This window comes from Homalodisca vitripennis, chromosome 1 (genome assembly GCF_021130785.1).
Source record: "Homalodisca vitripennis isolate AUS2020 chromosome 1, UT_GWSS_2.1, whole genome shotgun sequence".
Classification (NCBI taxonomy): Eukaryota; Metazoa; Arthropoda; class Insecta; order Hemiptera; family Cicadellidae; genus Homalodisca; species Homalodisca vitripennis.
The window spans coordinates 161,506,417-161,531,533 of record NC_060207.1 but is presented as its reverse complement, the minus strand read 5'-3'; the positions used below and the strand labels follow the sequence as shown (position 1 = coordinate 161,531,533).

Genomic DNA, 25,117 nt, shown 5'->3' with positions numbered 1-25,117 from the left:
TGTTTGACTGGAAATTACCTAATTTAAATTAAAGTGATGAACCGTATTAAGGTAAAAATAAAACAATTGATTAGAATGTCTACAAATATCTCCAACTGTCTCAGAACATGATACAAGAATATTTACATGTTTACGGCATATACATAAAAAAAGGCTATGGGGATTGTAAAAGGTTACATAACCTATTTAAAAAAAAAGGAAAATGAAGTAAACCTTAGTGATTTGCAAAGTTTAATATTGAGTTACACAAGCAAAACTTAGACAAGTCTTCTACACTAGTATTTTAAAAAGTAAACATTTTGTAATAAAAGAAGTTAATTTAATAAAACTAAATACAAAATTACAACCGTTGCAATGAGTTACTCCTTTGCTTTTGGAACAAAGCGGAATACAGCAACTGCTCGACTTGGCAGCGTCACAGCTTCACTCATCAACTTGGATCTGAAACAGGTACAATAATAGACATAAATTCTTATTGATAACTACCAATTACGAGAGAAACAAAAAATAACCACTGAAAAGCGATAATCCGCGCAAACACTCAATAGATGTCTGGCAATGCACAAACATAGATAGACATAGAAAACAGGAACTACAAGCTAAATGTATATATATATATATATATATATATATAAAAGGAAATGTCCTGACTGACTAACTGATTCGTAAACACCCAGCAAAAACCAAGAAAGATAGACATGAAATTTGGTATATAGATCTTGTGCCGTTGAGGTACATTCAGGAAGGACTTTTCTCTCCAATATCAGGGCTCCGCCGCACTGACCTCTGAGGTTGTGAAAATTCCTATAAGAAATGCATTATTAATTGAAAAAGAGCTTGTTAAACGTTATCACCTGTTCTGTATAATATTGTAATATGACTAGGATATGATAATGATAATATGATATAGGATTTGTTTAATTAATTTATCTGCTCTATACCGGTTGAGAAAGTTTGAAGTGCAATCAATTATTTATAATTAAAAAATTTGTGTACTGTAAGTGTTCTTTTAACCCATTGCGGATTGCATTGTTTTGGCGCGCGGGCACCAGCGGGCACGAATTAATTTACGGTCAACGGCTGCACGAACAGCAATGGTGCGCCACATTGTATCGCTCGCTATTGTATACTAGAAAATTCAGCTGTGAAGGTATTCGTTCAGATGGAACATGGGCCTGCTGGGGTATCCGTGATGTGGGAACGATAACACGCGAGCAAAGTTGCGGGGTGGCAGGGATGATGTCTGAATCATAGTCTAAATAAAGCGGCAATACAAATATTTGTTTGATAATAAACATTTTTATGTTTACAGAATTGAATTGCGAAAAAAAACAGCAACAGAGTCCACAGGCTGTTGTAACCATGCTCACTCTAGGGTTAAGAAACATTATACTACTTAAATTATCGCAAATGCCCAAGACTTGTATTCATTCACTCACTTGTCAGCCATGGAGTCGATGTCAGAGGTGACCACTAGGGTCAGCTCGTCAGGAACACCATTCATCTGACGGACATCCACAGTCGTCTCTTCTGTCCCAGTGTTGAACACCACCAGGTACCCAGGATTGCCACTCTTGATTCTGCACAAACAATAAACAATGGTAAGTAATAGATTACGTTAGTCTGAAGGATAGGCTAATCAAAATTACTGAATAAAAAAGTGGCCTCTTACCGAGTGTAGGCTAAAACTGAAGTGCCATTGAAGATGTGCAGCTGCAGTGAGCCATGCAGTATCTGGGGAGAGTTTCTGGCTTCTACCAACTCCTTATAAGCAGTGTACAAACTGTGAGGGTTGTTCTGCTGGGAGACCACATCAGATTCTTGGCTCTCTGGGGACACATGACACAGGTTAGCTGACATTTCACTGTCTTATGTTGGACAAATATATTTAACATATCACGATGATATAAAACCACCATCCCCCACAAATAAACAAGGTTTTACTCCTCTTCTAATTTTTTGGCATTTCACACAATTGCTTTATGTAAAAACAAACTAATGTAATGTCCAATGTATGATTTTAATACAATTAAAGTTATCCCTTTATTAGTTAATGAATTTGTCCAATGTGTAATTTTTATTAAAAAGAAGCAAGCAATAATAATAATATGTAATTAATCTTATCACATTAATTTATGCAAATGTTACATGGTAGTAAGTACTAAATATAAGTTTGATTATTCAAATCAATGAGTGAATCCCTACTAACTACTACAATCAACACTTTGAGTGAGGAAGTTGTATTGTACCTCACTAGATATATTGAACAGAGGAAATGGAGAGAAAGACAAAATGAACAGAAGTCTATATTCATTATTGTTAACCTTAGTATGCAACTGTTATTGTTCAGTTTAGAGATAAATTACCATTAGATACGTGTTAACAATTTTGATGTGTAAAAATCTGGAGTTCAATACAATTTGAACTTAAAACTTATTTGTTACATTAACTACTGAGAATGGTGTTACTTTTTTGTTATATCTCTGAGAGAAATTTAACATGATTAAGAAAAAAAGGATAGTAGCTTAGTAAATATAAATTATTGTTATTCATAACCTGAAAATTAAATTTCACGTACTCCACTAATTAATTATATTAAATTCTATTCATTGTAAAACAGATTTTCCTACATTTTAAACACAAAAATTTGTTAACATTCAAATTATTCATTAAATATAATTACTAAGAATTTGAATGTTTGATTGTCTGCTTCCCAACTAATAAGATACTGTAGGATACTAATGAGTTCAAAATGATTCAAATTGCTCAACAATTGCCATACAAACATCATTGACACAATTGATTTGACCTTGTCGTTTATACAGCCTTACAGTCAGTCAAGTCCTTTGCTTTCGTACATGGCCAGTTACAACTGAAGAATCCAATACTACCATCTCCTTTATTGTGGAATTGGAGGAATAACAAACTTAACTGAATAAATTCTAGTAATAAAAATTAACTTCCAAGTAGCTCTACAGTAACTTTCTTCAGCTTTATAATCTTGTAACACCTTACAAAAAAAATAAATTCCTCATATATTACTCAAATTTGTTATTCATGTTTAATTAAGTTTTTGTTTTAGTTTGAAGAACCGAGAGATATTAAAGTTAATTACAGGAAGTTAGTTTCATCCATCTTTAATTTCAAAACAAAAATTTGGCTTGAATTTTTCAAAGTTACTCAATAAAAATGAAGACTATAAACATTACTCAAAACAGATAAAGCCAACTGTTAGGCAGCTGTTCCTGCGGGATCGTTGGAAGTGTCGGGATGACCAGGCTTGGCAGTTTTTTTGTTTATGATCTTTATTCCATTAATACACATCATTATTGTTAATAGATGCATATGAATAAGTGTAATCACCATACTAGTCTATCTTAGAAAATAAAGTCAAAATTAAAAATATTGAACTCACTCTGGCGTTGGGGTTTATTTTAACATGAGTGTGTAAACGTGTGAGTGTGTATGAGTTTCAGTTATAGTGTAAATTTGTTCATATGTTCTTCCAATTATTTATTTTGTATTAGACTATTTTAATATATCATGAGTTTCAATTGATAATTGATTTGTGTATAACCAATGTAATACCATTGTAATAAGTTAGTTTCCAGTGATAAAAGTAAATTTAGCTATTTTTCTGTAACTTTTATAAGTTCATATTTTGATGGGTTAAGTGGAAGAGAGGGACTTAACTCACCTAAGAAATAAATACTATTTTTATTTCGTTTCATCGATTAATTAATGAAAGGTAGTTCAATTTTCAGAAATTTTAGTTTTGATTATGAAACATTTCTAATTCAGTTGCAAATACTGTAATTCCATAACTGGTTTAACTACTTTATTACACTGTCAATATCAAAATGTAAGACTATTCGCTAATCTTTACAACTAGTATTAATTAGTGAACTAATTTGAACTTATGTGAAATAATGATTAGTTTGAAATTTCGTAGATCTTAACCTCTATACAAATAAAAGTGAATATTATACAAATAAAAAGCACTTTTTAGGTACATTCTGAAAGTTTTGGATAGTGGTTGCAACATTCATTTCAATTCTTGACAACTTTAAAATACCATAACAAAAACTTCCCATTTCACTTGAATACATATTGTTCCATGGTACCTCATGGAGGCTCCTGTCCCGCTAAAGTAACAGGTACTCCAGTCAGCAGCACACTGGGCTAGAGTACATACTAACTTTCACAGGTAATCTGCTAACCTGGATATGTGGTGTTGTCCCAGGGTATCTCCTGGAGGTTGCTGAGTCCCAGCTCCTGTCCTGCTAAAGTAACGGGTACTCCAGGTAGCAACACAGATGACAACAGCACACACTGGGCTAGGGGACTACCTTGTTCTTCATTTTTCACCTCTATCTGTTAACATTACAAAATTGTTTAATATATGTCTACTATTGTGTGTTATATGCTTAACCTGTAAGTAACAAAGCTCCACATTACTCTGATAGTTGTATTTGGCAGGTGCACTGTTATTTCCAGAGTGTATTAGATGTTTATCCGTTCATCTTGTTAGTTCCGTTTAGTATTACAGTAGAGTCCCGATAGTTGGAGTCTCGATAGTCCGAGGAACATCGCGCCCCGTATTGTCTAAAAATAAATCAGTCCGTTGCTCATCACGTTCGACTGCGGTACGGTTGTTCTAGATTACGATCGCAGTGCGCTTACCCGTCTGTTATTTGCAACGTACAGTACTTGTCTAAATATTAAGTTTTAGTAAAAAAGTATTTTCTGAAGTGTTTATGTGTTCATTGTACAGTGAACTATGAGTTCAAAAAGTAAAAGAAAGTTTGTACCGATAAAAACAAAACTAGAAGCTCTTAAAAGACTTGATAAAGGTGAAACGTTAAAAAAATTAGCTACCGAGTACGGAGTTGGTGAAGTGACAGTTGGTGACTGGCGAAGGAATCGCGATAAAATTGAAAAGTTTGCATCAGAAAAGTGCTCGGAAAAGTGTACTAATGAGCGGAAGTCTATGAAGAAAGCAGAGTATGAAAAAACTAGCGAGGCCCTATTTTTATGGTTTTGTCAACAAAGAAACAAAGGTTGTCCTATTTCCGGACCTATTTTACAGGAAAAGGCATTGTAATTTCGCAATGAAATCAATGAAGGTGAGGAAGATTTTACGGCAAGTGTAGGATGGCTTGACCATTGGAAAAAAGGTTATGGTGTGAGGCAGTTAGAAATTTGTGGGGAGAAACTCTCGGCGGATTCCGAGGCAGTTGTTCAGTTCTGTGAAAAGTTAAAAAATATTATTAAAGTGAAAATTTAACACCTGATCAGATTTACAACTGTGATGAAACTGGTTTGAATTTTAAAACTTTGCCATCAAAATCTCTAGCTTCACGGGAGGAAAAGTTGCTCCGGGTCACAAAAAAAGCAAAGAGAGACTGACTGTGCTAGCCGCTTCAAACGCGTCGGGAAGCCATAAATTAAAACTAACTGTCATTGGCAAGTCTGCTAAGGCTCGTGCGTTTAAAAACATGTCTATTTCACCGCTTCCAGCAACTTATACAAACCAAAAAAACGCATGGATGGACAAATAAATTTTTAAAAACTGGTTTTTTAGTGAATTTGTTCCTGAAACCAAAAAGTTGTTGAAGAAAGCAACCTACCCTCTAAAGCCATCTTAACACTTGATAACGCAGGATCACACCCAGATAAAGGGGAACTGCAATGCGATGGCATACGCACGATGTTTTTGCCACCAAACGTGACCAGCCTCATTCAGCCCATGGACCAAGGCGTACTTGAAACTTTGAAAAAAAGTACAGACGCCGTTTGTTGCAATCAATGTTTCAAACAATTGAAGGAGAGGCAACCATAAAAGATTTCCTGAAAGAGTCACAATCAAATTTATTGGATCGCTGAAGCTTGGAGCGAAATTAAACCAGAAACAATCCAGAAATCATGGAAGAAAATCGGAGTGTGTAAAATTGAAAATGATGAAGAAGATGACGATCTACCGTTAATAAATTTAATAAACAGACTTCCTGGTTGCAATGGGACAAATCAAACTGATATTGGAGAGTGGATGAGTAGGGACGAACAGTTAGAGACAACAGACGACACCATAGTTGAGATGGTCACAGGCATGACAGCTGACGGGTGTGAAAAAGAAGAAGGTGTGCAGGAGACAGACCCGGCAATGACTCACAGCGACGGCTACGCGGCACTGGATGCGGCCCTGCGCTACGTAGAGCAGCAAGCAGATGCGACAGCGGCAGACACGTTATTGCTGTATACAGTAGAGTCCCGGTAATCCGAGGTGAATGGGACCGAATGTACCTCGAATTGTGAAGAACTCGAATTATACGGAACACTTTAAGAAAAATTGGGTTATAATTAGAACTGAAGGCAAACAAAAGAAATATGCTTTTATTACAAATACCAGCATTAAGAAATTACTTACAGAGGTCCAAAGATGCAATCTTTACTTAAAAAAACTGTCTAGAGTTTTTTGTTTCACCACACTGCAGCGTTTGCGGGCAGCCATGTCTCTCCACCGCCGAAGCAATAACGTGTTTCCGCTGTCGCATCTGCTTGCTGCTCTACGTAGCGCAGGGCCGCATCCAGTGCCGCGTAGCCGTCGCCGTGAGTCATTGCCGGGTCTGTCTCCTGCACACTTTCTTCTTCCTCACTCCCGTCAGCTGTCATGTCTGTGACCATCTCAACTATGGTGTCGTCTGTTGTCTCTAACTGTTCGTCCCTACTCATCCACTCTCCAATATCAGCTTGATTTGTCCCATTGCAACCAGGAAGTCTGTTTATTAAATTTATTAACGGTAGATCGTCATCTTCATCATCATTTTCAATTTTACACACTCCGATTTTATTCCATGATTTCTGGATTGTTTCTGGTTTAATTTCGCTCCAAGCTTCAGCGATCCAATAAATTACATCCTTAATTGTGACTCTTTTCAGGAAATCTTTTATGGTTGCCTCTCCTTCAATTGTTTGAAACACTGATTGCAACAAACGGCGTCTGTACTTTTTTTTTAAAGTTTCAAGTACGCCTTGGTCCATAGGCTGAATGAGGCTGGTCACGTTTGGTGGCAAAAACATCGTGCGTATGCCATCGCATTGCAGTTCCCCTTCATCTGGGTGTGATCCTGCGTTATCAAGTGTTAAGATGGCTTTAGAGGGTAGGTTGCTTTTCTTCAACAACTTTTTGGTTTCAGGAACAAATTCACTAAAAAACCAGTTTTTAAAAATTTATTTTTCCATCCATGCGTTTTTTTGGTTTATATAAGTTGCTGGAAACGTTGAAATTGACATGTTTTTAAACGCACGAGGCTTAGCAGACTTGCCAATGACAGTTAGTTTTAATTTATGGCTTCCCGACGCGTTTGAAGCGGCTAGCACAGTCAGTCTCTCTTTGCTTTCTAGACAGAGCTGATGCAAACTTTTCAATTTTATCGCGATTCCTTCGCCAGTCACCAACTGTCACTTCACCAACTCCGTACTCGGCAGCTAATTTTTTTAACGTTTCACCTTTATCAAGTCTTTTAAGAGCTTCTAGTTTTGTTTTTATCGGTACAAACTTTCTTTTACTTTTTGAACTCATAGTTCACTGTACAATGAACACATAAACACTTCAGAAAATACTTTTTTACTAAAACTTAATATTTAGACAACAAGTACTGTACGTTGTAAATAACAGACGGGTAAGCGCACTGCGATCGTAATCTAGAACAACCATACTGCAGTCGAACGTGATGAGCAACGGACTGATTTATTTTTAGACAATACGGGGCGCGATGTTCCGTGGCCTTGACAATATGGTGGGGGTGGGGCGGTGCAAATGAAGTGGCACTGATGAGTCAGGCTGCCAGCTTCTCCAAGTAGCCTAGCACTCAGTTTACAGACATGCGCTCGAGTGTGTTGTACAAATATGTCAATATCACATTTGATTTTTTTACATGTGTTGGCTCGGATTTAACGGAACCTCGGACTATCGAGACTCGAACTATCGGGACTCTACTGTATCTAGTTATGAGTTTGTGAGTTATATTCACTTATTGGTCAGCCTCATAATTATTTTATTGGAGTTGGTGCATTATATACAAAGTATGAGTTAAAAAGGAAGTTGTTAAGAATAAAAACGTTTTTATATATTGCTTTGTATTAAAAATCCCAAAAAAAATATATAGAAAGTTCCAACAGAAATGTTGAAATTCTAAAATATAATTTTTAATTTATTGTTACTAAAAACTGATGGAGATTCTCATTCAAATGTTTCTGTAAATTAAAATATTTATTAAATAACAATAGTGGCACAGATAAAGTGGATACCCTGTATTCTGCTAACAAATGTTTCTGTAAATTAAAATATTTATTAAATAACAATAGTGGCACAGATAAAGTGGATACCCTGTATTCTGCTAACAAATGTTTCTGTAAATTAAAATATTTAATAAATAACAATAGTGGCACAGATAAAGTGGATACCCTGTATTCTGCTAACAAATGTTTCTGTAAATTAAAATATTTATTAAATAACAACAGTGGCATAGATAAAGTGGATACACTTTATTCTGCTAAGCAGAGTTATGGTTAATCCTTTACATAGCATGTATATCAGTTTCGAAACATCACCTATCTGTGATTAATCTCAGTGGTGTGACACACTCACTATGTACTGCTAAGTCGACTTAATACTGTTTCTACTACTAAGATTTTTTGGGAAAAACAATGAAGTAAATTCTAATTTTATATGATTATTAAAAAAGGTTATAAAACTTTTTCCCATGGTTTATTGACATTACATTGCCAGCAATCACGTTAACAAAATGGCTTATTGCTAACGCATTCAACACTGTTGTAAACAGCTACCTGTAGCTGTGTCCATATTTCACTGAATGTCTTATGCTCGTTACTGGTATAAACTTTGTATTCATTCGCCTCTTCTTACAGCAACCAGTTTATACTTAATAACATCCGTGATAAGAAAATAAAACTGCTTAAACGGCTAGCTTTTCTATATATTCAGCATTTTCAGAATAATGTATACTAGTTAATTTCTTCTATACACATTTTTTTATTTAATATTGTTCTGAAATTTAAATATCTTCTTTAAAAAACATTTGCAAAACTGTAACATAAAAAGTACTTTTTTTCACAATACTTTTTTTAAAGTAACTTACATAATTACTAGTTTTTAAGGTTATATTCAAATGGTGTGGGGTTTTCTGAATAAAGTTTTGGCCAATAGTGCATATTTTCTTGTTAACAGTATTTTTAGCAAAACAAAAAGTAATCCTGCATATCTCAAAATAGGTTGGATGGTTAACAGTTATATAGTAAATCACTAGACAGTTAGTCAATAAACTATTCAACAGTAAACTATAATATGACAACATGTACAAAATAAATAAAAAAAAATATAACATAAGAATACATCAATAAATTATTCTAGAGTAGAAAAAATAACAGTAACAATTTAATAGCAGTTTCAAAGCAACAGTTTGAATATTAAACTGTCACACACAAAATTAACTAACACAGAGAGTGAGGGCTGATAATTACACATTCATGAATATACTGGTAAAGAATACTCCAAATACATTAGTTATTGAAACATGAGGATGGATACTAAAAATTCAAAATTTACATTTCTACTAGTGTTTGTTTAAGCATCTAAGAGCATTTATAAAAAATTTTAACTTAAAATAATTCTGGTTCAGATTTAAAAACAAGTGACATGATCAATGGCCATCATGCAACTTCAACACCAATAGGAAGTCAAGAAAAATAATAGGTACGGCTGACAACAATTGTTGTCACAATAAAATTATGACGTCACCAAATCTGGCAGTTGGGTTACCTGGACAACCTTGTACAACCTTTTTGGCTGCTCTGACTTCATTTAGGGTAAGTAAAAAATAAATTCCGCATTTACCATGACCGGTCAATTTTTTTTCCGCAGCAAATGTGTTAAACTTAAAAAGCATATCATGCACAATAAGGAGACCAGAAGGCATGAGAAAGTAATCCAGAATGCAGTACAAGTACACAATTAACTTTAGTAACGGTCTTTGTAATAATAAAGGAGGAAGCATTAGATCTAAAGTCAGATTACAATAAAAAAAAACAGCTGATTTAATTGAATGGTTTTTCATGAATACTACCACCAAACTTTGCCAATTAGAGAAAAATTGTATGACTGTTACATATTATTATTTATCTTATTGGGGCAAACTCAAATAAATGAACTCATCCAAAATGGGAAAAATGAAGTAAAGAATCAGGAGAAACCAGATAATGGGAATATCTGCATTACTTGTTGGACAAACATACTGTTCCATAACTAACACTACGCTTACCTGCCAGGCTGGCCAAGGGTTGACTTTGAGATTTTTGTTGATCAATGTGACCATATCCTCTGCCGTGAAGATAGGGTAAGGCTCCAGAGTCTGTGGTCGCACTATCAGGTGAGCTAATGAGCGGTTGGCAGTCACTGACAGATCGTCTACAACCAGGATTCTGTACAGACAAGTCAACATTACTAGAACGTACTTTCTGTTTCCACTATGGCCCAGCACAACTGGTATTCATTTAGCCAAGTGGCAATTTTAACAAAAATAATGGAATATGCCAATACTTCACAGAGGAAAATTTTAAAATCTGCTGCAGTAGTACAAACCTCTCTCCCTCCCATCAAGGCATACCATCTTAGATAATGAAATTAAAGTCTGTGAATAGTTATGTCGTAAAATGCTAAAATCTGTTGCCATGTTAAATGTTCAAGTTGTGCGCTATTTAGTGAAAAACAAAATGCGGATAACGAAAATAGAGATGTTATCCCAACCCCATCAGGGCCAAAGACAAACCAAAATGTTAAAACAGTTAAAAACTCAAGAATTGCTCTAACATACTCCATTAAAAAACACTTTTAAATTTAGAATAGGTTGTAATAAGTTAAATTGCTTTGTTTATAGCGTAGTTTGATTCATAGCTTTATGACTTAGGTTTACTTGCTTCATAATATAATATCTAGACCAGCTACAACCAATTAAGTGTTCCTTTAACAACAATTTTAGCGCATTGAGTATCTTACAGTGAAATAGAACTGAAGTGTTTTATTGAGAATGCCACATGGTCTGTGTAATATGATTGCATAATGTGTATGGGATGTCACATTTATGTTGCATTAATTTACCTTTCATCAGTGGTGCAAACATAATATCCTGGCCTATAATGTATAGAAGCTAGCAAAAGGATAATTATCAAACCATAACAAGAGAGCCTATTTTCGATACTAGTAGAACCTCCTTACGACTGCTGTTTTAAAAGTTTCGCAGTACCATATTAAAATTATATATATGAAGTTTTTCACTACAATTAGCCACCATTCCCTAAAATCTGCAGCCCTTTTTACTCATGTGTAATTTCAGCCCAGATCTCACTGGTTGCTAATAACCGTGAATTTGAACATTAATATAGATTTCATTAATGACCGATTTCGACTCATTGTAATGCAGCATCTTCAGGCTGCAATGTGTGGTGGGAAATCATCACGGTTTCATAATAATATTGAATTAAAATTGGTCAGTGAAGTCTACAATACAGTTAATTATAAACTGCTCAATCCAAAGTAACAAAAATTTTCTAATTTAACCCTACATCGGGCGCGCTACATTTTTTAAGATTTTGAATTTCTTATTTAGAAAATTCATTACATAAGAGAGTAATTTTTATTTAATTTAAATAAATGAATATATTACATTGTAATTAAATCAGTATGAATTTTTAAACAAATAAAAACAGTTTTAAACGACTATGATATCCATTATTCGCTAACCTGGAGGAAACCTCCGTGAGCGCCTGATGGAGGGTTAAAGATTGTCAGTTATGAGCATAATATAGCTGTTCCAAATTTTTTAAAACTTAACATGTATAAAGTATATTATTTATTTTTAAGACATTTTATTTTAGTATGTCCGTTGTTTAGTTACTACTTTGTAACATTGAAAAAATATGCAAATCCATTTATAGTTAGTTAATGATATTTTCTGAATTATTTGTAAATGGAATTACTGAAATCACTATATTGGCATTTTTAAACTATGTTAATTTCACATTACTCTACCTAATCTGTACACAAAATGTAACCTATCGACACTTCTCCCAGCTATATTTGATTGATATCCTGCCTATCTTCACTCACCCTGAAGAGTTTGCGAGGCGTTCGGTCCAGTCATGAAGCAGAGGTGCCAACTCGGCATTGTTCTCCGTGTAAAAGTGATCATAGAACTCATATTCGGTGTGGGTTGCTGATCCAATGTCTCTTTTGGCAGTCTCATTACGTAACTCTGCGTCTTCAATCAGATACTTGGTGCGTTCTAAATAGAATCCACTGAAGCCCAAATCCAGCCAGAATTGCATTACATCCTAGAACAAAAATATCACACTACTGAAAAATATAATTTCTATTCATGACACAAACTTCATAGTTACAACATGACATAAAATTAACAAATTTTATAACTCATACCAAACTTGACTTTAAGTATCATACATTTTTAACGTATAACTAAGTGTTGAATATCAACAGATTTAACAGTTTCTTAACATTCTCATCTTCAATTAATAATATGCATAACAAAATCAAACTACTTAAATAGTCCGTAACAATCTTTTTAAATTATAATTTAAACGTTACAAATATTTTATTAAAAGAAAATTATTTTTAACTAAAAAGAATGTATAATTAATAATTTAAAACTTTGGTGATTTAATAAATTAATGTAATGTATAAAAATATTTCTTTATGTTAATTAATTTTATTAAATGAAATCTCAATATTTTATTTACTTTTACATAATTTTTATTTAATTTAATGAATAAATAAGAGTAGTATTTGTCAAATGCAGGTCTGAGTATAAAGCTTGACTGATACTACAGTACAAAACATATATAGTTTGTGGTGAAACTGTACAATATCAAAAGCCTTATTTTTAACATTATAAAAACTAATGTAATTTAATTTCTCTTTCTTTAATTTAATTCTTTCATAATTTTACTAAAAAAACCCAGCTACTATATTTTTTACCAGAATACAAGACATACATACAAACAGAATAACAGTAAATACTACATGTAAAATGTACCTTACATAATTACAACTCTGACTGAACTGATGCTAATAATGATGAAACTCCTATTAGTAAGAAAACCACTGAAAAATATAGCATTAAAACAAACATAAGCACGGAGAATTGGGAGACCATTGTTGTATGTAACTAAACGCAGACTTGTGTCGAATGGGGCCTTGCAATGGTTTAACTTCAATTATCATACTCTCGCTAATCATTAAAATGTTATGTAAATTCCGGTTTTGGGACAAAGCCAAGTCCAGAGTTCATGAACTTTGTGGCTAGTTTCTCTTATCAATTTCACTAGAAAGTGTGAAGCTACAATTAAAAAATATAAACTTAGCGCAAAGTATGGACCTAATTACATATTTGTACAGAATTAAGTAGTTATTCTATATTCTCAAAACCAAACTGTTCCACAAGTGATAACACTTGCCATCCCAAGTTATAGATTAGGCACCCTGAAGGAAAGTCGCAAATTAGTGATTATTGAAGAGTTCATGTTGGATCGGTGTGATAATTATTAATAAAAAAAATAAATGAAAAATAAACACTGTTTTGTTACACTGTAAAATTATATTAATGTAGGTAGTAGAATGTATATAGTAGTAAATGTACCTGATGCATGCATGCAATTTGTTGTTGTTCACACAATAAAAATTATTATTATTATTGGGAATAATAATTCCCCTGCGAATTGGACACCCAGCATCCATTCACATTGATGCTGCTTAATATAGAGACAGTTTATTTACATGTCTATGTACAGATATTAAAGGAAAGAGGAGGAATTTTACAGCCGCCCTCAGAGACATTAAAAAACATTTAAAGCACTTTTCTGGTTTATTTCAGACAGTATTTCTGCCTCTTATGAGTAATAATTCACATTCAACCATCCTAAAAATGTTTTTCACAGTTATTGTTTTAACAGTATTATAATAATAAACCATAAAATATACATTTTATATAAAGTCAGCGAATTAAAATTTGTAGTAAAATTTAAAAACCATGACAGATGATAATATCCTAAGTATCACTGGCATATACCATTTATTTTTAATAGAGTTGAAAGCAATTGAACTTTAAATGGTCATACATTTTTTACATTTGACTGAAGAATATCATTGCTATGGTATTTTAAAGATGTTAAAGAACTTTAATATCAAATAATTACCAAAGACTATTACATACTTTTGTAATGAGATTAATTAAATGTACCAGCCCAGATTGAGGTGCAACCATGTTAAGACTAAGGCGACTGACTGTACAAGCTGTGTAATTGAGTTGAAAGATTTCATTTTATAACATTTTAATTTTATTAAAAACTATTTCATAAAGAATTTTAACTTGCATTATACTGAATTTCAATTAAGTATTTTATTTATTGTAAAAGTTGGATGTTTAATTTTCCAGTTTACATTTGTTTTAAAGTGCTAAACAAAAGAAAATTTCACTATCATAATTTTTATTTTATTTTACTCAAAATATTATTGGAAAATTAAATACTGACTTTCAAAATTTGTTTGCATCAAATGCCTTATAAATTATTAGTAAACATTGTTTAAATTATTTTAATTCTAACAATAAACTGAAAATTTCCTTTATTGAAAATGTAAAAAAGTAAAACGTACGTAATTCCTTAATGTAATGTTAGAATAATTTAAAATTTTAATTTAATTAAAAAATTGACTGATATCAATAACAAAAAAAAAGTCAAAGGTATTTTGCTAAAAATGTTTCACGTTGATCATGACAAACATGCTGTGAAAGCGGGATAATAACAGAAACAAAAAAAAACATACCAAAGGATGAAACTGGTAAAATAAATTTGGATTGATACGGTAACCCTCAAAAGTAAATATTCAAATCCAATACAATGCAAGAAGTAATTTTATAAGAAATGGATGTTTTATATAATAAAAGTAACATAAAAATCTCACTCATACACATAAAAAAGACAATATAACAGCTGGGAAATGTTCATACTTACATCAAAGAATTTTACAACTTTTGGGTTTCGGAAGTTGAATTCAGGTTCTTCTTTGTCGAACTGGTGGAGATAAAACTCTTTTCTTGCCTCATTCCATTCCCAAGCCGAATTGCCACTCTTGCTCAGCTGTAATCAGACATTGATCTTCACCATAACAACTCAAACACACAATTCAATTATCTCCTTTTCAGTGAATCCCTGACTGTAAGCACAGATCAGGGAATTGAGCAGCAAAAAATCAGTAGCCTGAAAATGATACGAACATTTATTATTAGAGCCATTCATTACAAAAACCTGTACAAAACACCACTTCATGCTTTATAATTTGTCGACATTTCCCACAATTATCTCTTCTTAGAATCTACTTGGTCCATTGCAGTATAAAAAAATTATTACTCTTTCATTTACCGTTTTGCAAAACTTGCAACTATTTTGTATAATTAAGTTTTATATCTATATTTTAATTTATTGAATGATTTAAATGGTTTATAATTAGTATGAATCACATTAATTTGCAAAATTAAAATTAAAGGCAATAAAAATTAAATTTTATATGTGAAAGTACTAATACACATAACTTTTAATTTTGCTGAATAAAATTTTATACATTCAAAACAATATTTATTATTGTTAGTTAGTTGTTAGTTATTTATTCAAACAATTAACTTATTCACAGGTTATTGAACTTTAAAATCAGTAACGATTATCATAGCTGAAGAAAAACTGAAAATACTATAACGAATAACAATTAGCAGTAGTTAGGCTACCTATTCAGCGATATCTATCAACTGATAAAAAAGGAGTGTTTACCATACCTGACTGATCCTGTTATATTGGATATAGTGTGAGAAGTGACCAGTTATTTTTCCTTTTTGTTCTAAATTGATAATAATAAGTGCAATTTTTAGTTAGATTCTTTATTAATGTTAAACAATCATTTAGGAATACTCCCTCCAGACTATGCCCCACTGGTCTTTAAAGTAGCTAAAATCCCATTTTGGTCTTTAAAGTTGTATAATATTATTTGAATAAGCCTGGCAAATGTAATCAATATTGCTCTGTATAAACATTGTTTATTAATTTCAATTCCTTTACATTACAGTGAGTAAATTTTCTATTAAGTAACCATATCCTTTGTTTGAAGTTTGTTTTTGACGATGGATTAGCCATAATTTAATTTAATTAGAGTTCAGCGATTAGGTAAGTACTAATTTACCTTAGAAAATGTCCTAAAAGAAGGTCAGAATTTGACTCCGAAGACTCCCTTTAAAGCAGCCGACAAGAACTATTCTAGATGAAATTTTGCTAGATTATTCTTTTGAACTAATTTACCAATTCCAACTCTAAATTTTCTAAAATGTTTATAAACTTCTACATACACTCAAAGACTGATATAAAACCCATTCTTTAGTTCTCTTTTGACAGAAGTATACTTCTATGATCTGTGTTATATATTTTCTTGATCGTGAAACAAAACAAAATCAACTATGGAACAAAACATACTAAGAAGAAAGTAAATTACAATAGCCATAACTATAAACTTTTTGGTGTATTTTATTAATTATGGCAACAACGCCAAACTAGAAATTGGCATAGGAAATATAATTCATTTGAACCAACAGTGGTCAGAAACATGCAACACCTACCAGATTGCGTGCAAAGGAGCGGGTAACTGCTACCAGTTAAGAGACAATGTAGTCTAACTTTTATTATGCATTTAAAGACCATTAAGAAACCTATCTAAGTAGACTTCTCACAGCTATGTATGTATGTAAATTTTTTTCATTGGTAGAGAGGCAAAATCAGCTATGGAACAAAAATAATTAAGACCAGAGTAAATAAAAATGACACAAATGAGTAAATATAAATATACACGTTTTAACAAATTTTCTTGGTCGTGGGAAGAAGGCAAACTCAACGTTTGCATCAGAAATAAAATTCACTCGATCCAGAAGTGCTCATACAGGTGCAAAACTTGCGAAATTGCATACAAAGCCTCGAGTAACTGCTTGTAAGAATATAATTTGGAGCTATAATTGAAATATCATATACTTATACGAACAGTGACTCTACTGTTAGTATTTATTTTTTCCCCCCATTGAGCAGATAAAGGAAAAGACCCTCTACAGAAAGAAATAGAAAATCTTTCCTCAGAACTAATTAAAACTACTGCTGAATTCCTTTTTACTTTTATTACTTTGTATCCTATAACACTCACAATTAATTCATATTGAACATTAAACACAAAAACCTTTAAGACATACAATATCTTTTACAACACAGATTAACAGATACCAAAACGCTCAAAACTATTACAAGCAGTTTACTTTCAAAATCTTAATTGGTTCATCTTTCTATATCCTTGGCCTCTCTATATCTGCTTTGAAAACCGGATTATTAAGGACCTGACAAGACCTTGTTGAAATCGTGTCACAGTCTGACTGTCTTGTCTTTGGATAACTCTTGATAGAAAGATACTAGAGACTTGAAACTTTTTAATGGCTTACTCTAGACACATGAAAAGACCCTATTGATTTTGAGGTCAAAACAACGCAATTCATCCGTCTGTATACTTTCTTTTCTGTTACTTTGATACTCCATTGTATCTGTTAATTTAATAGAAATTTGTTAAACAAGCTTTAAAATTCATATTAGCTATTTGGTTGAATTTCAGTAGTTTATTATTATTAATTTATTTTATGAAAAGTTACATTAATATAAACTACAATGAATCATATTAGATCCTTGTATGTACCTTGATTAAATATGACCTGAAATACATAAGGCATTCTTATATGTATATAATAAATAGCTATGTAATTCCTGAGTATGAGAAACCCTCCTCATACAATTAGACTATATAAAGCAAAGATAAAGAGGGCATAGTAAACTTTAATCCTTTTAATTCACAACATAATCGCTCTCAAAATCAGACTCCCTTGCTGAGTTCTACCTTATGTTCAGTTTTGTTATCTAAACAAATTTTGAAAATACTGGTAAATTAATATATTATAATGATATTACGGTTTGAGTAATGCATTTGTTACCTGCTTCATGAAACTCTTGAATTTTCCTCAAATAATTCAATCTAATAATCTGAATATCTGTTTTTTCTATTAGAAGTTTCCTATCTTTCTCCTTTCTGCCCTCTTCCACTTGAAACCGAGTTGCAAAATAATTTTTCACGCACTAGATATACACCCTTCATATTGTATTCTTTCTTTTATTATCTTTAAAATTCCGTTTAATGTTGGCCTTTCATCTCCTGTTATGTGAAAGTAGTTTATTACTCTTCTATGTAAACATTTTGCGCTGTGTAGCGGATACAACGGTTATAGCAAGATAACTGGATTAAGCAACGTCGAGCGTGGCTGCTGCTTGGATGGGTAATCGCTGAGCGATCCTATCCTTGCAAGCAGCCCGCCTGCTTGGCCGTTGGTGGTGGTTCGGAAGTCACCTTTAAGCCATTGGTCCCCAGGTTAAGTGTTAGAGAGGGCTTCTTAGCCCTAACTTCACCTGGTAAAATAAGACATCTTTACTTTACTTTATTAAAATCATCAAATCACTCTTTGTCTTTTTCCTTACTCTTTTTTCATGAGGAGCAGTGGATTTCTTTGTTTTTCCCAGCGAATTTGTACTTTCTTTTAAAACTCTGTACACGGTACTTGATAATTTCCCACAAGCATCTGCCACTTAGCATCTCAGGTGCTTTCCTGACTTCGGGGATACTGTTTTTCCATATAATTATAGACGCACATTAGTTCACGTGCTTGGCTATGAATAACTGGTTTCTGTTTTCAAAACCGAAGCACTTGCAGTGTCCATAGTAACCACTAACATTTATGTTTTTAGCCACGCTAATACGCACTTCCCTCATGGCGCAGACAGAACTAACTGTGCTGTCGAATGAGTGGGTCTTTTTCACGTCTAAATAATCCATCTATACTTAAGATTGTGATATCATATAAGAGGCTAATTTTTACACCTATGTTGTTACTATGGTCATTAATTATTATTGATTAAAAAGAGCAAGGGCCTTAAAACAGACTTCTGTTGAACACCTTGCATTTATCCAACACACAAAACAATCTTTTACAGACTTTAAAATAATTTGTTTTAAAGCTAACGTTAAAGTTATTGTTGACAGACATTAAATTTTTAAAGTTATCACTTTGCACAGACTATATGCAATTTTGGAGAGGCTGGAAAAATTATCACAGTTCTTGGAATGATATTGAATTACTAATTTAACTATTTACTCTACTAACAGTCTAACAAATACAACAACACCTGTAACCAAATGTGGATATCAAATTAAGTATGTGCTCTAGCATTAGACTAATTGTAAAATAGAAATTTTGAATTTCGAATTGCATTTTAAGACTTATTGAGTATTGCATGAGAGGTTTTATAGCATTTGATTAGTCTAGTCCCGATTGTGTTAAGTAACATCTGAACCACAGGGTCAACATCACAAATGATAAACTTATACGATAAACTTACAAATGTTCTTTGTTTCTACAAAAACAGAAAGCCTTATGTGGTCCTGTTATCAAACATGATAAGATAAGGCTGTGTGCACATTGGACTCTATGAACTGTGTCACACAGTGCTTAGTGTGTATTTTGTTAAAAAAATATTAATCTTTTCAGTTTGCTTAATTTCAAACCATGTTTTGTAACAAAGGTATACAAATAATTCTCAATAATATCAATAGCTATAGTTCATAATTTGTCTAAGTTATGGACAATATTCTGCTTAATACATAAAGATAAACATGTTCGTAGCTTTGATGACAATTTTCAGTAATCCATAACCTTTATATATGTATATGTATATATATATATATATATATATAAATTTCCACACTACATTACGGAAAGCCAACAACTACAGATTATAAGTATAGTAAACATGTCAATGGTCTAGTTCTTCAACTGTAACTGAAAGAAGAATTGACTTTGCACATTATCTACTAATACATCTGTATAAAGCACAAGTTGATATAGATTTGTAGAAACATTAATGAAAACATCATCAGTTTATTAAATTACTTTTACAAATTGTACCCATGCACGTCAGAAGTCATAAATTTTAGAATTCATCCGGTTTGAAAATTTAAAAAATAACACAGATAAAACAATGATGGGACTATTAATTAGTTAAGTAAAAAGCTCAAAACATACACAGGGTGTACCATGAGTAACCTGACAAACTTCTCAGGTGGTTTCCTCTCATCAAGATAATGAAAAAAGTTCATATAAACATATGTCCGGAAATGCATTGTTAGCGAAGTACGGCTAGCGAAAGATTTTACCTGATTTTCTAGGAAAGGACTGAAATAAAGTGAAACTTGTGTTTTTATGGTGTAAAGATAGTTGTTAAATTTTTGGATTTTATGTAAAATGAACTGAAAAATAGAATAAAATATGTCCCAGACCTATAAAACCATCCATATTTTAGATATCTGACAAAATATGCAATATTTGGTCTGAAAAAATATGCTTTGTTTAGATTTGAAGTACATTAACTTCATTAAAAAGTTATAAACACACAAACTGTTTATAATAATAAACAAAAACAAAGTTTAAAAAAATTAATGTTTAATGAAATTGAAAAATAAGACAGAAAATGCAATATCTGATAATTAAATGAACGTTCTTCGTAAAAACAAAACATTTTACCTGCTGAGTCTTTTATTCCAATTTTCATACCTTATAAAAGGTGTTTAAAATTATTTCCTTGGTAATTTATGCACAATCTAGTGCGTTTAACGAAACCACATGTGGCTTTTTGGTCGTTCTTAAGTAGTTTACAAGCGCTTAAAATTCGGTTCAATAATTCTTCTTGGGAATTAACTGGTTCTGCATATACAAGTTACTTTAAATGACCCCAAATGTAATAATATATTTAAAAAGTCAATTATACCAATTTCTCACAGTATTTATCTTAAAAACTAAATCCATTCATTCGACTTCTCATACAGCTGCAAGTAGGCACACATTCATACACATACAAAGAAACAAAATTCGTGGGATCAACCCCCAGGATTGCAACACCGTCACGAATATCAATCTCAAGTGTGCTCCATGAACTCGCTAACTGAATAAAAAGCACAAGACACCAGGTAGTGTTTTAATTGGGTTTTAAATTTTGTTGTATTTGTTTCTAAATTTAGTGTTTCAGGGAGACTGTTCATGAATTTGATCCTAGCTTGATAAGCGATGCGGTCAAATGCTGCTGTTCTATGCTGTCGAGCTCGAAAGCGCTCCCAAGCTCTTGTTTCTAAGTATATCACTGCCCTGTGTCAATATACACTGAAATCGACAGTAAAATGAAGTCTCTAAAATACACATGCTGGATAGAGTTAGCAAGTTGAGCTCCCTGAAGGCACTTCGACATGACTCTCTGTTGTTCAATTTTGCGATGATGTGAACAACTTGTTCGATGATATTATCTTGTTTGCATACAGGCTGAATTACATGACATTCTCTCCAACAATTAACACTTGGAAAAGATGTATTTGTTTTGTAAAACCCAAAGCAAATTTTTCGAGAGTAGGTGTTCTATTTGGGAATCAACTTTCAAATTCACGTTCAGCTGCCCGACTATTTACATTGGCAAAACCATAGACAAAACAACATCTACGTACTCTTGATTTGAAAATGTAAATGCCATCTTATTGTTATCAAAACACAAATAAAGTACAAATAATACACATACACTGCAAAAACCAAAGATGATAGAATAGTTAATGCAAGTTTTGGTTAAAAGTTTTGTGTGTTTATTACCCATTTAATGAAATTAACGTACCTCAAATCTAAGCAAAGTATGTTTTCAGGACCAAATTTTGCATATTGTGTTATCTCAGATGTGGTTGGTCTTACAGATCTGGGACGTATTTTATTAAATTTTTCAGTTAATTGTACATAAAATTCAATAAATTTAACACCTATTTATGCCATAAAACATCACGTAGTATACAACATTGTGGGAATATTGTGAATACGACAACGACTGTAGTTATAAATAGATTTAGACTACATGTGGTATATATGTGGCAACAATTAAGAGTAAATTTGAAGAAAAGATCTCAGAATCAAATAAAATTGCTTTGTTTTAATCATTATTATATACCTATTACATCCACTAATTTATATTCTAATTGCAAATTATTGTTGAATTGAGTAAAAAATACTGTTCATAAAAAAATGGCCAAGATGTGTCCAAAAAAATCAAATAATAAAAAAATACAAAATGAGGAATAGAAAGTACAAGACAGTTAGAAAGATGATAATACACAATCTGAGTAAATCATATGGTATTTTACGTTGTTTCTCTGCAGAATAAATCTGGTGATTCGGCTGAGAAATCTTCAGACAGCTGACATTATCTTTTATATAAGTACACTTGTATTTACAGCCCCACCATTATAGTTATCATGTTATGAATGCCACTTCTTTGTAATGACTGATTATAATGCTATCACTTGGTTGTCAATTACTTGTATACTCTTATCTTGAAATATATAGACCTACTAATTTATTCTCTAAGCAATGGTATGTCAGCTATCAGTGAACTTATCATAATACTCATATAAAGTTGATAATAAAATACAGAGTATGATTTACTAAACAAGTTATAGTATCTTATACGAGACATGTGATAGTAATTATTACATGAATGCTTTATCTTAAAAAAAAAGTAATTTATTTATTAAGCAATGGTATGCTAGCTATTGGTGTACAAAACATTTTAACGGGTCATAATAATTCACTTGAAGTTGATAATAGTGATATTTTCAAATTTATTGTTATATTGGTTTTACTAAGGCAGATATAACAAAGAAAGCAAAACTGATATAGAAAACAAAAATATCACCTTTTTTTAATTAACACTGCTTATAGTCCAGAACCACCCTTTTAATATTACTTACTTAAAACAATATATATTATACATACAAGTTTAAGTAATACATATTTACTATAGCTACTTTTTTTCTCTCTCTCTCTCTCTCTCTCTCTCTCTCTCTCTCTCTCTCTCTCTCTCTCTCTCTCTCTCTCTGTGTGTGTGTGTGTGTGTGTGTGTGTGTGTGTGTGTGTGTGTGTGTGTGTGTGTGTGTTTTAATATATCAACTTATATAATTTAGAGTTTTGAAATTATAACTTAAATGAAAGAGAAAAAGTCCAATGCGCTCTATTGGAAACAACAAAATGTATAAAAAATTGTTTCTAATATTCTTTGTTACATCGCATATATATCACAAAACTGCTTTAATATTTTATAACAAAATTAAAAACAATAAAGTGATGAAAAACTCATTTTTCATTCCAGTCTATTCACTTTGAAATAATTGTAGTATTAATTTACTGCAACAGTGTAAATTTAATAAGACTTTTTTATGCAATAAAACTGTTTGAATAATCAATTAGAAATGCTAATTGTTGGCAGGTATAGTACTTACCCAATTGTTGGGTGGTGCGGGCATGCCTTCTGAAGTGAATCCCTTACCAGGAGCCCAGATGTAAAATGATTCATAGAGTGGGTCTTTGGAAGCAGATTTGTTGAAGAGGTCACTCTTGAGAGATGAGTGGTTGGGTATTAGTGTCAATAACAGTTTCAAGCCTGTGCGTTAAAAAATGATTATCATTAAGATGGTTGACAGATGAAAACAAAGAGCGTTATTTAAATTACATTTCTGCTCCTTTGATAAGCTGAATAAATTCTATTAAAAGGGTATCCAAATTTAAAATAAAATTATAGATTCCCACAAAATACACAATTAGCATACATTGTTTTTCTTTCAAGCAGAAAAAATGTAATGACATTTACAAAAATCTCTTAAAGAAATTTTTGAAATACAACTACATCTAATATTTCTGTGTTCGGTAATTTGCTTAATCTATTAGACCTTTATCATAAATACTAACAGAGAATAAAACTGAAATAAGAGTTTATTAATTTGATTTAAACTACCAAATTTCACAGTGTACTTACAAACATAAGCTAATACTGATTGAAATTTGATGACTGTTAAATTGTTTTCTCTGACCAAACTTTGTATCGAATGGCAAACACACAAACCACTTCAACTGCACCAAAACCTTACTTTTCAATAATTAATTATGTATGAAATTTTCCTTTTACATAGAAATGTGTTTTATTTTGTTTTAATTCTGTCTATAAATGTTGAATAAAGTCAAATACAATGTAAGTCATCATGTGTTCATAATGGAACCAATATATTTTTCTTGTCTTTACCATTAGTATATTTTTGTTTGATAGCAGCTTGGTACACAAAAGCCTTTTTCTTTGTGTAGGCTATTTTTTTTCTTAACCCTTTAAGGAGTGCGTGTAAACTCTACATAATGAGTAAAGACGTCATATGACGTATACTCTAGTAATGGCCCAAAGGAGTACGGACGTCATATAACGTTTAGCCTCTGTATTTTTGCATTATCGTAAATGCATTGCTATTACTGATTGCCTATAAGTAGATTTGTCTGTACAGTGGTTCTATCTATCGGCAACATACTTAACTTCCATGTTTGTGCCCGCATTCACTTGTAATCTGATTTTACCACCAGATCACAGTAGACACCTGGTAGAAGCCCCTGACTCAAGGTCGCGTTGCATGCGCATCACTTCGCTGTCAGAATATGCCGCCACATTATACTAGCCATTCCTTGTATACTGAATACACTGTGGTCATATTTGTCTTGTGAGTGTGACTTATATTTGTTGAGCAACTATCTAGTTTGTTATTGTTGCCAAAATGGCAGGCAATATTGATTGAGTCTGCCGTAGAGAGGAAATAAGACATTTGATTTTGAAAAGTACTGAAACATTTACTTGTAAAGCACGTAACCCTTTTTTATTAAGCTTTCAAATGCAAATAAACATTTTTTAAGAGATTTTAATTTTTTACTCCTTTTGGTATTTTTTGGATTTCATCCATTTACTCATTGTAGCCTATCAAAAGAAGATGTCATATGACGTCCATACTCCTTAAAGG

At 32.2% G+C, this 25,117-nt stretch overlaps 1 protein-coding gene across 1 annotated transcript in view; it reads right to left on the bottom strand.

Moving 5' to 3' along the window:
• Positions 1-217: 217 nt before the first annotated feature.
• The window catches only part of LOC124375225 (neutral and basic amino acid transport protein rBAT-like), a 34,215-nt gene continuing 9,315 nt past the window's right edge, over positions 218-25,117 (bottom strand). Inside the window, exons 3-10 of the mRNA XM_046833361.1 lie at positions 23,567-23,727; positions 15,103-15,228; positions 12,185-12,408; positions 10,341-10,500; positions 4,221-4,374; positions 1,673-1,829; positions 1,440-1,580; positions 218-441 (exon numbers count right to left, since the gene is read on the bottom strand). Coding sequence (XP_046689317.1) covers positions 360-441; positions 1,440-1,580; positions 1,673-1,829; positions 4,221-4,374; positions 10,341-10,500; positions 12,185-12,408; positions 15,103-15,228; positions 23,567-23,727 — 1,205 coding nt within the window. The 3' untranslated portion in view covers positions 218-359. The remainder of the gene's footprint in view (positions 442-1,439; positions 1,581-1,672; positions 1,830-4,220; positions 4,375-10,340; positions 10,501-12,184; positions 12,409-15,102; positions 15,229-23,566; positions 23,728-25,117) is intronic.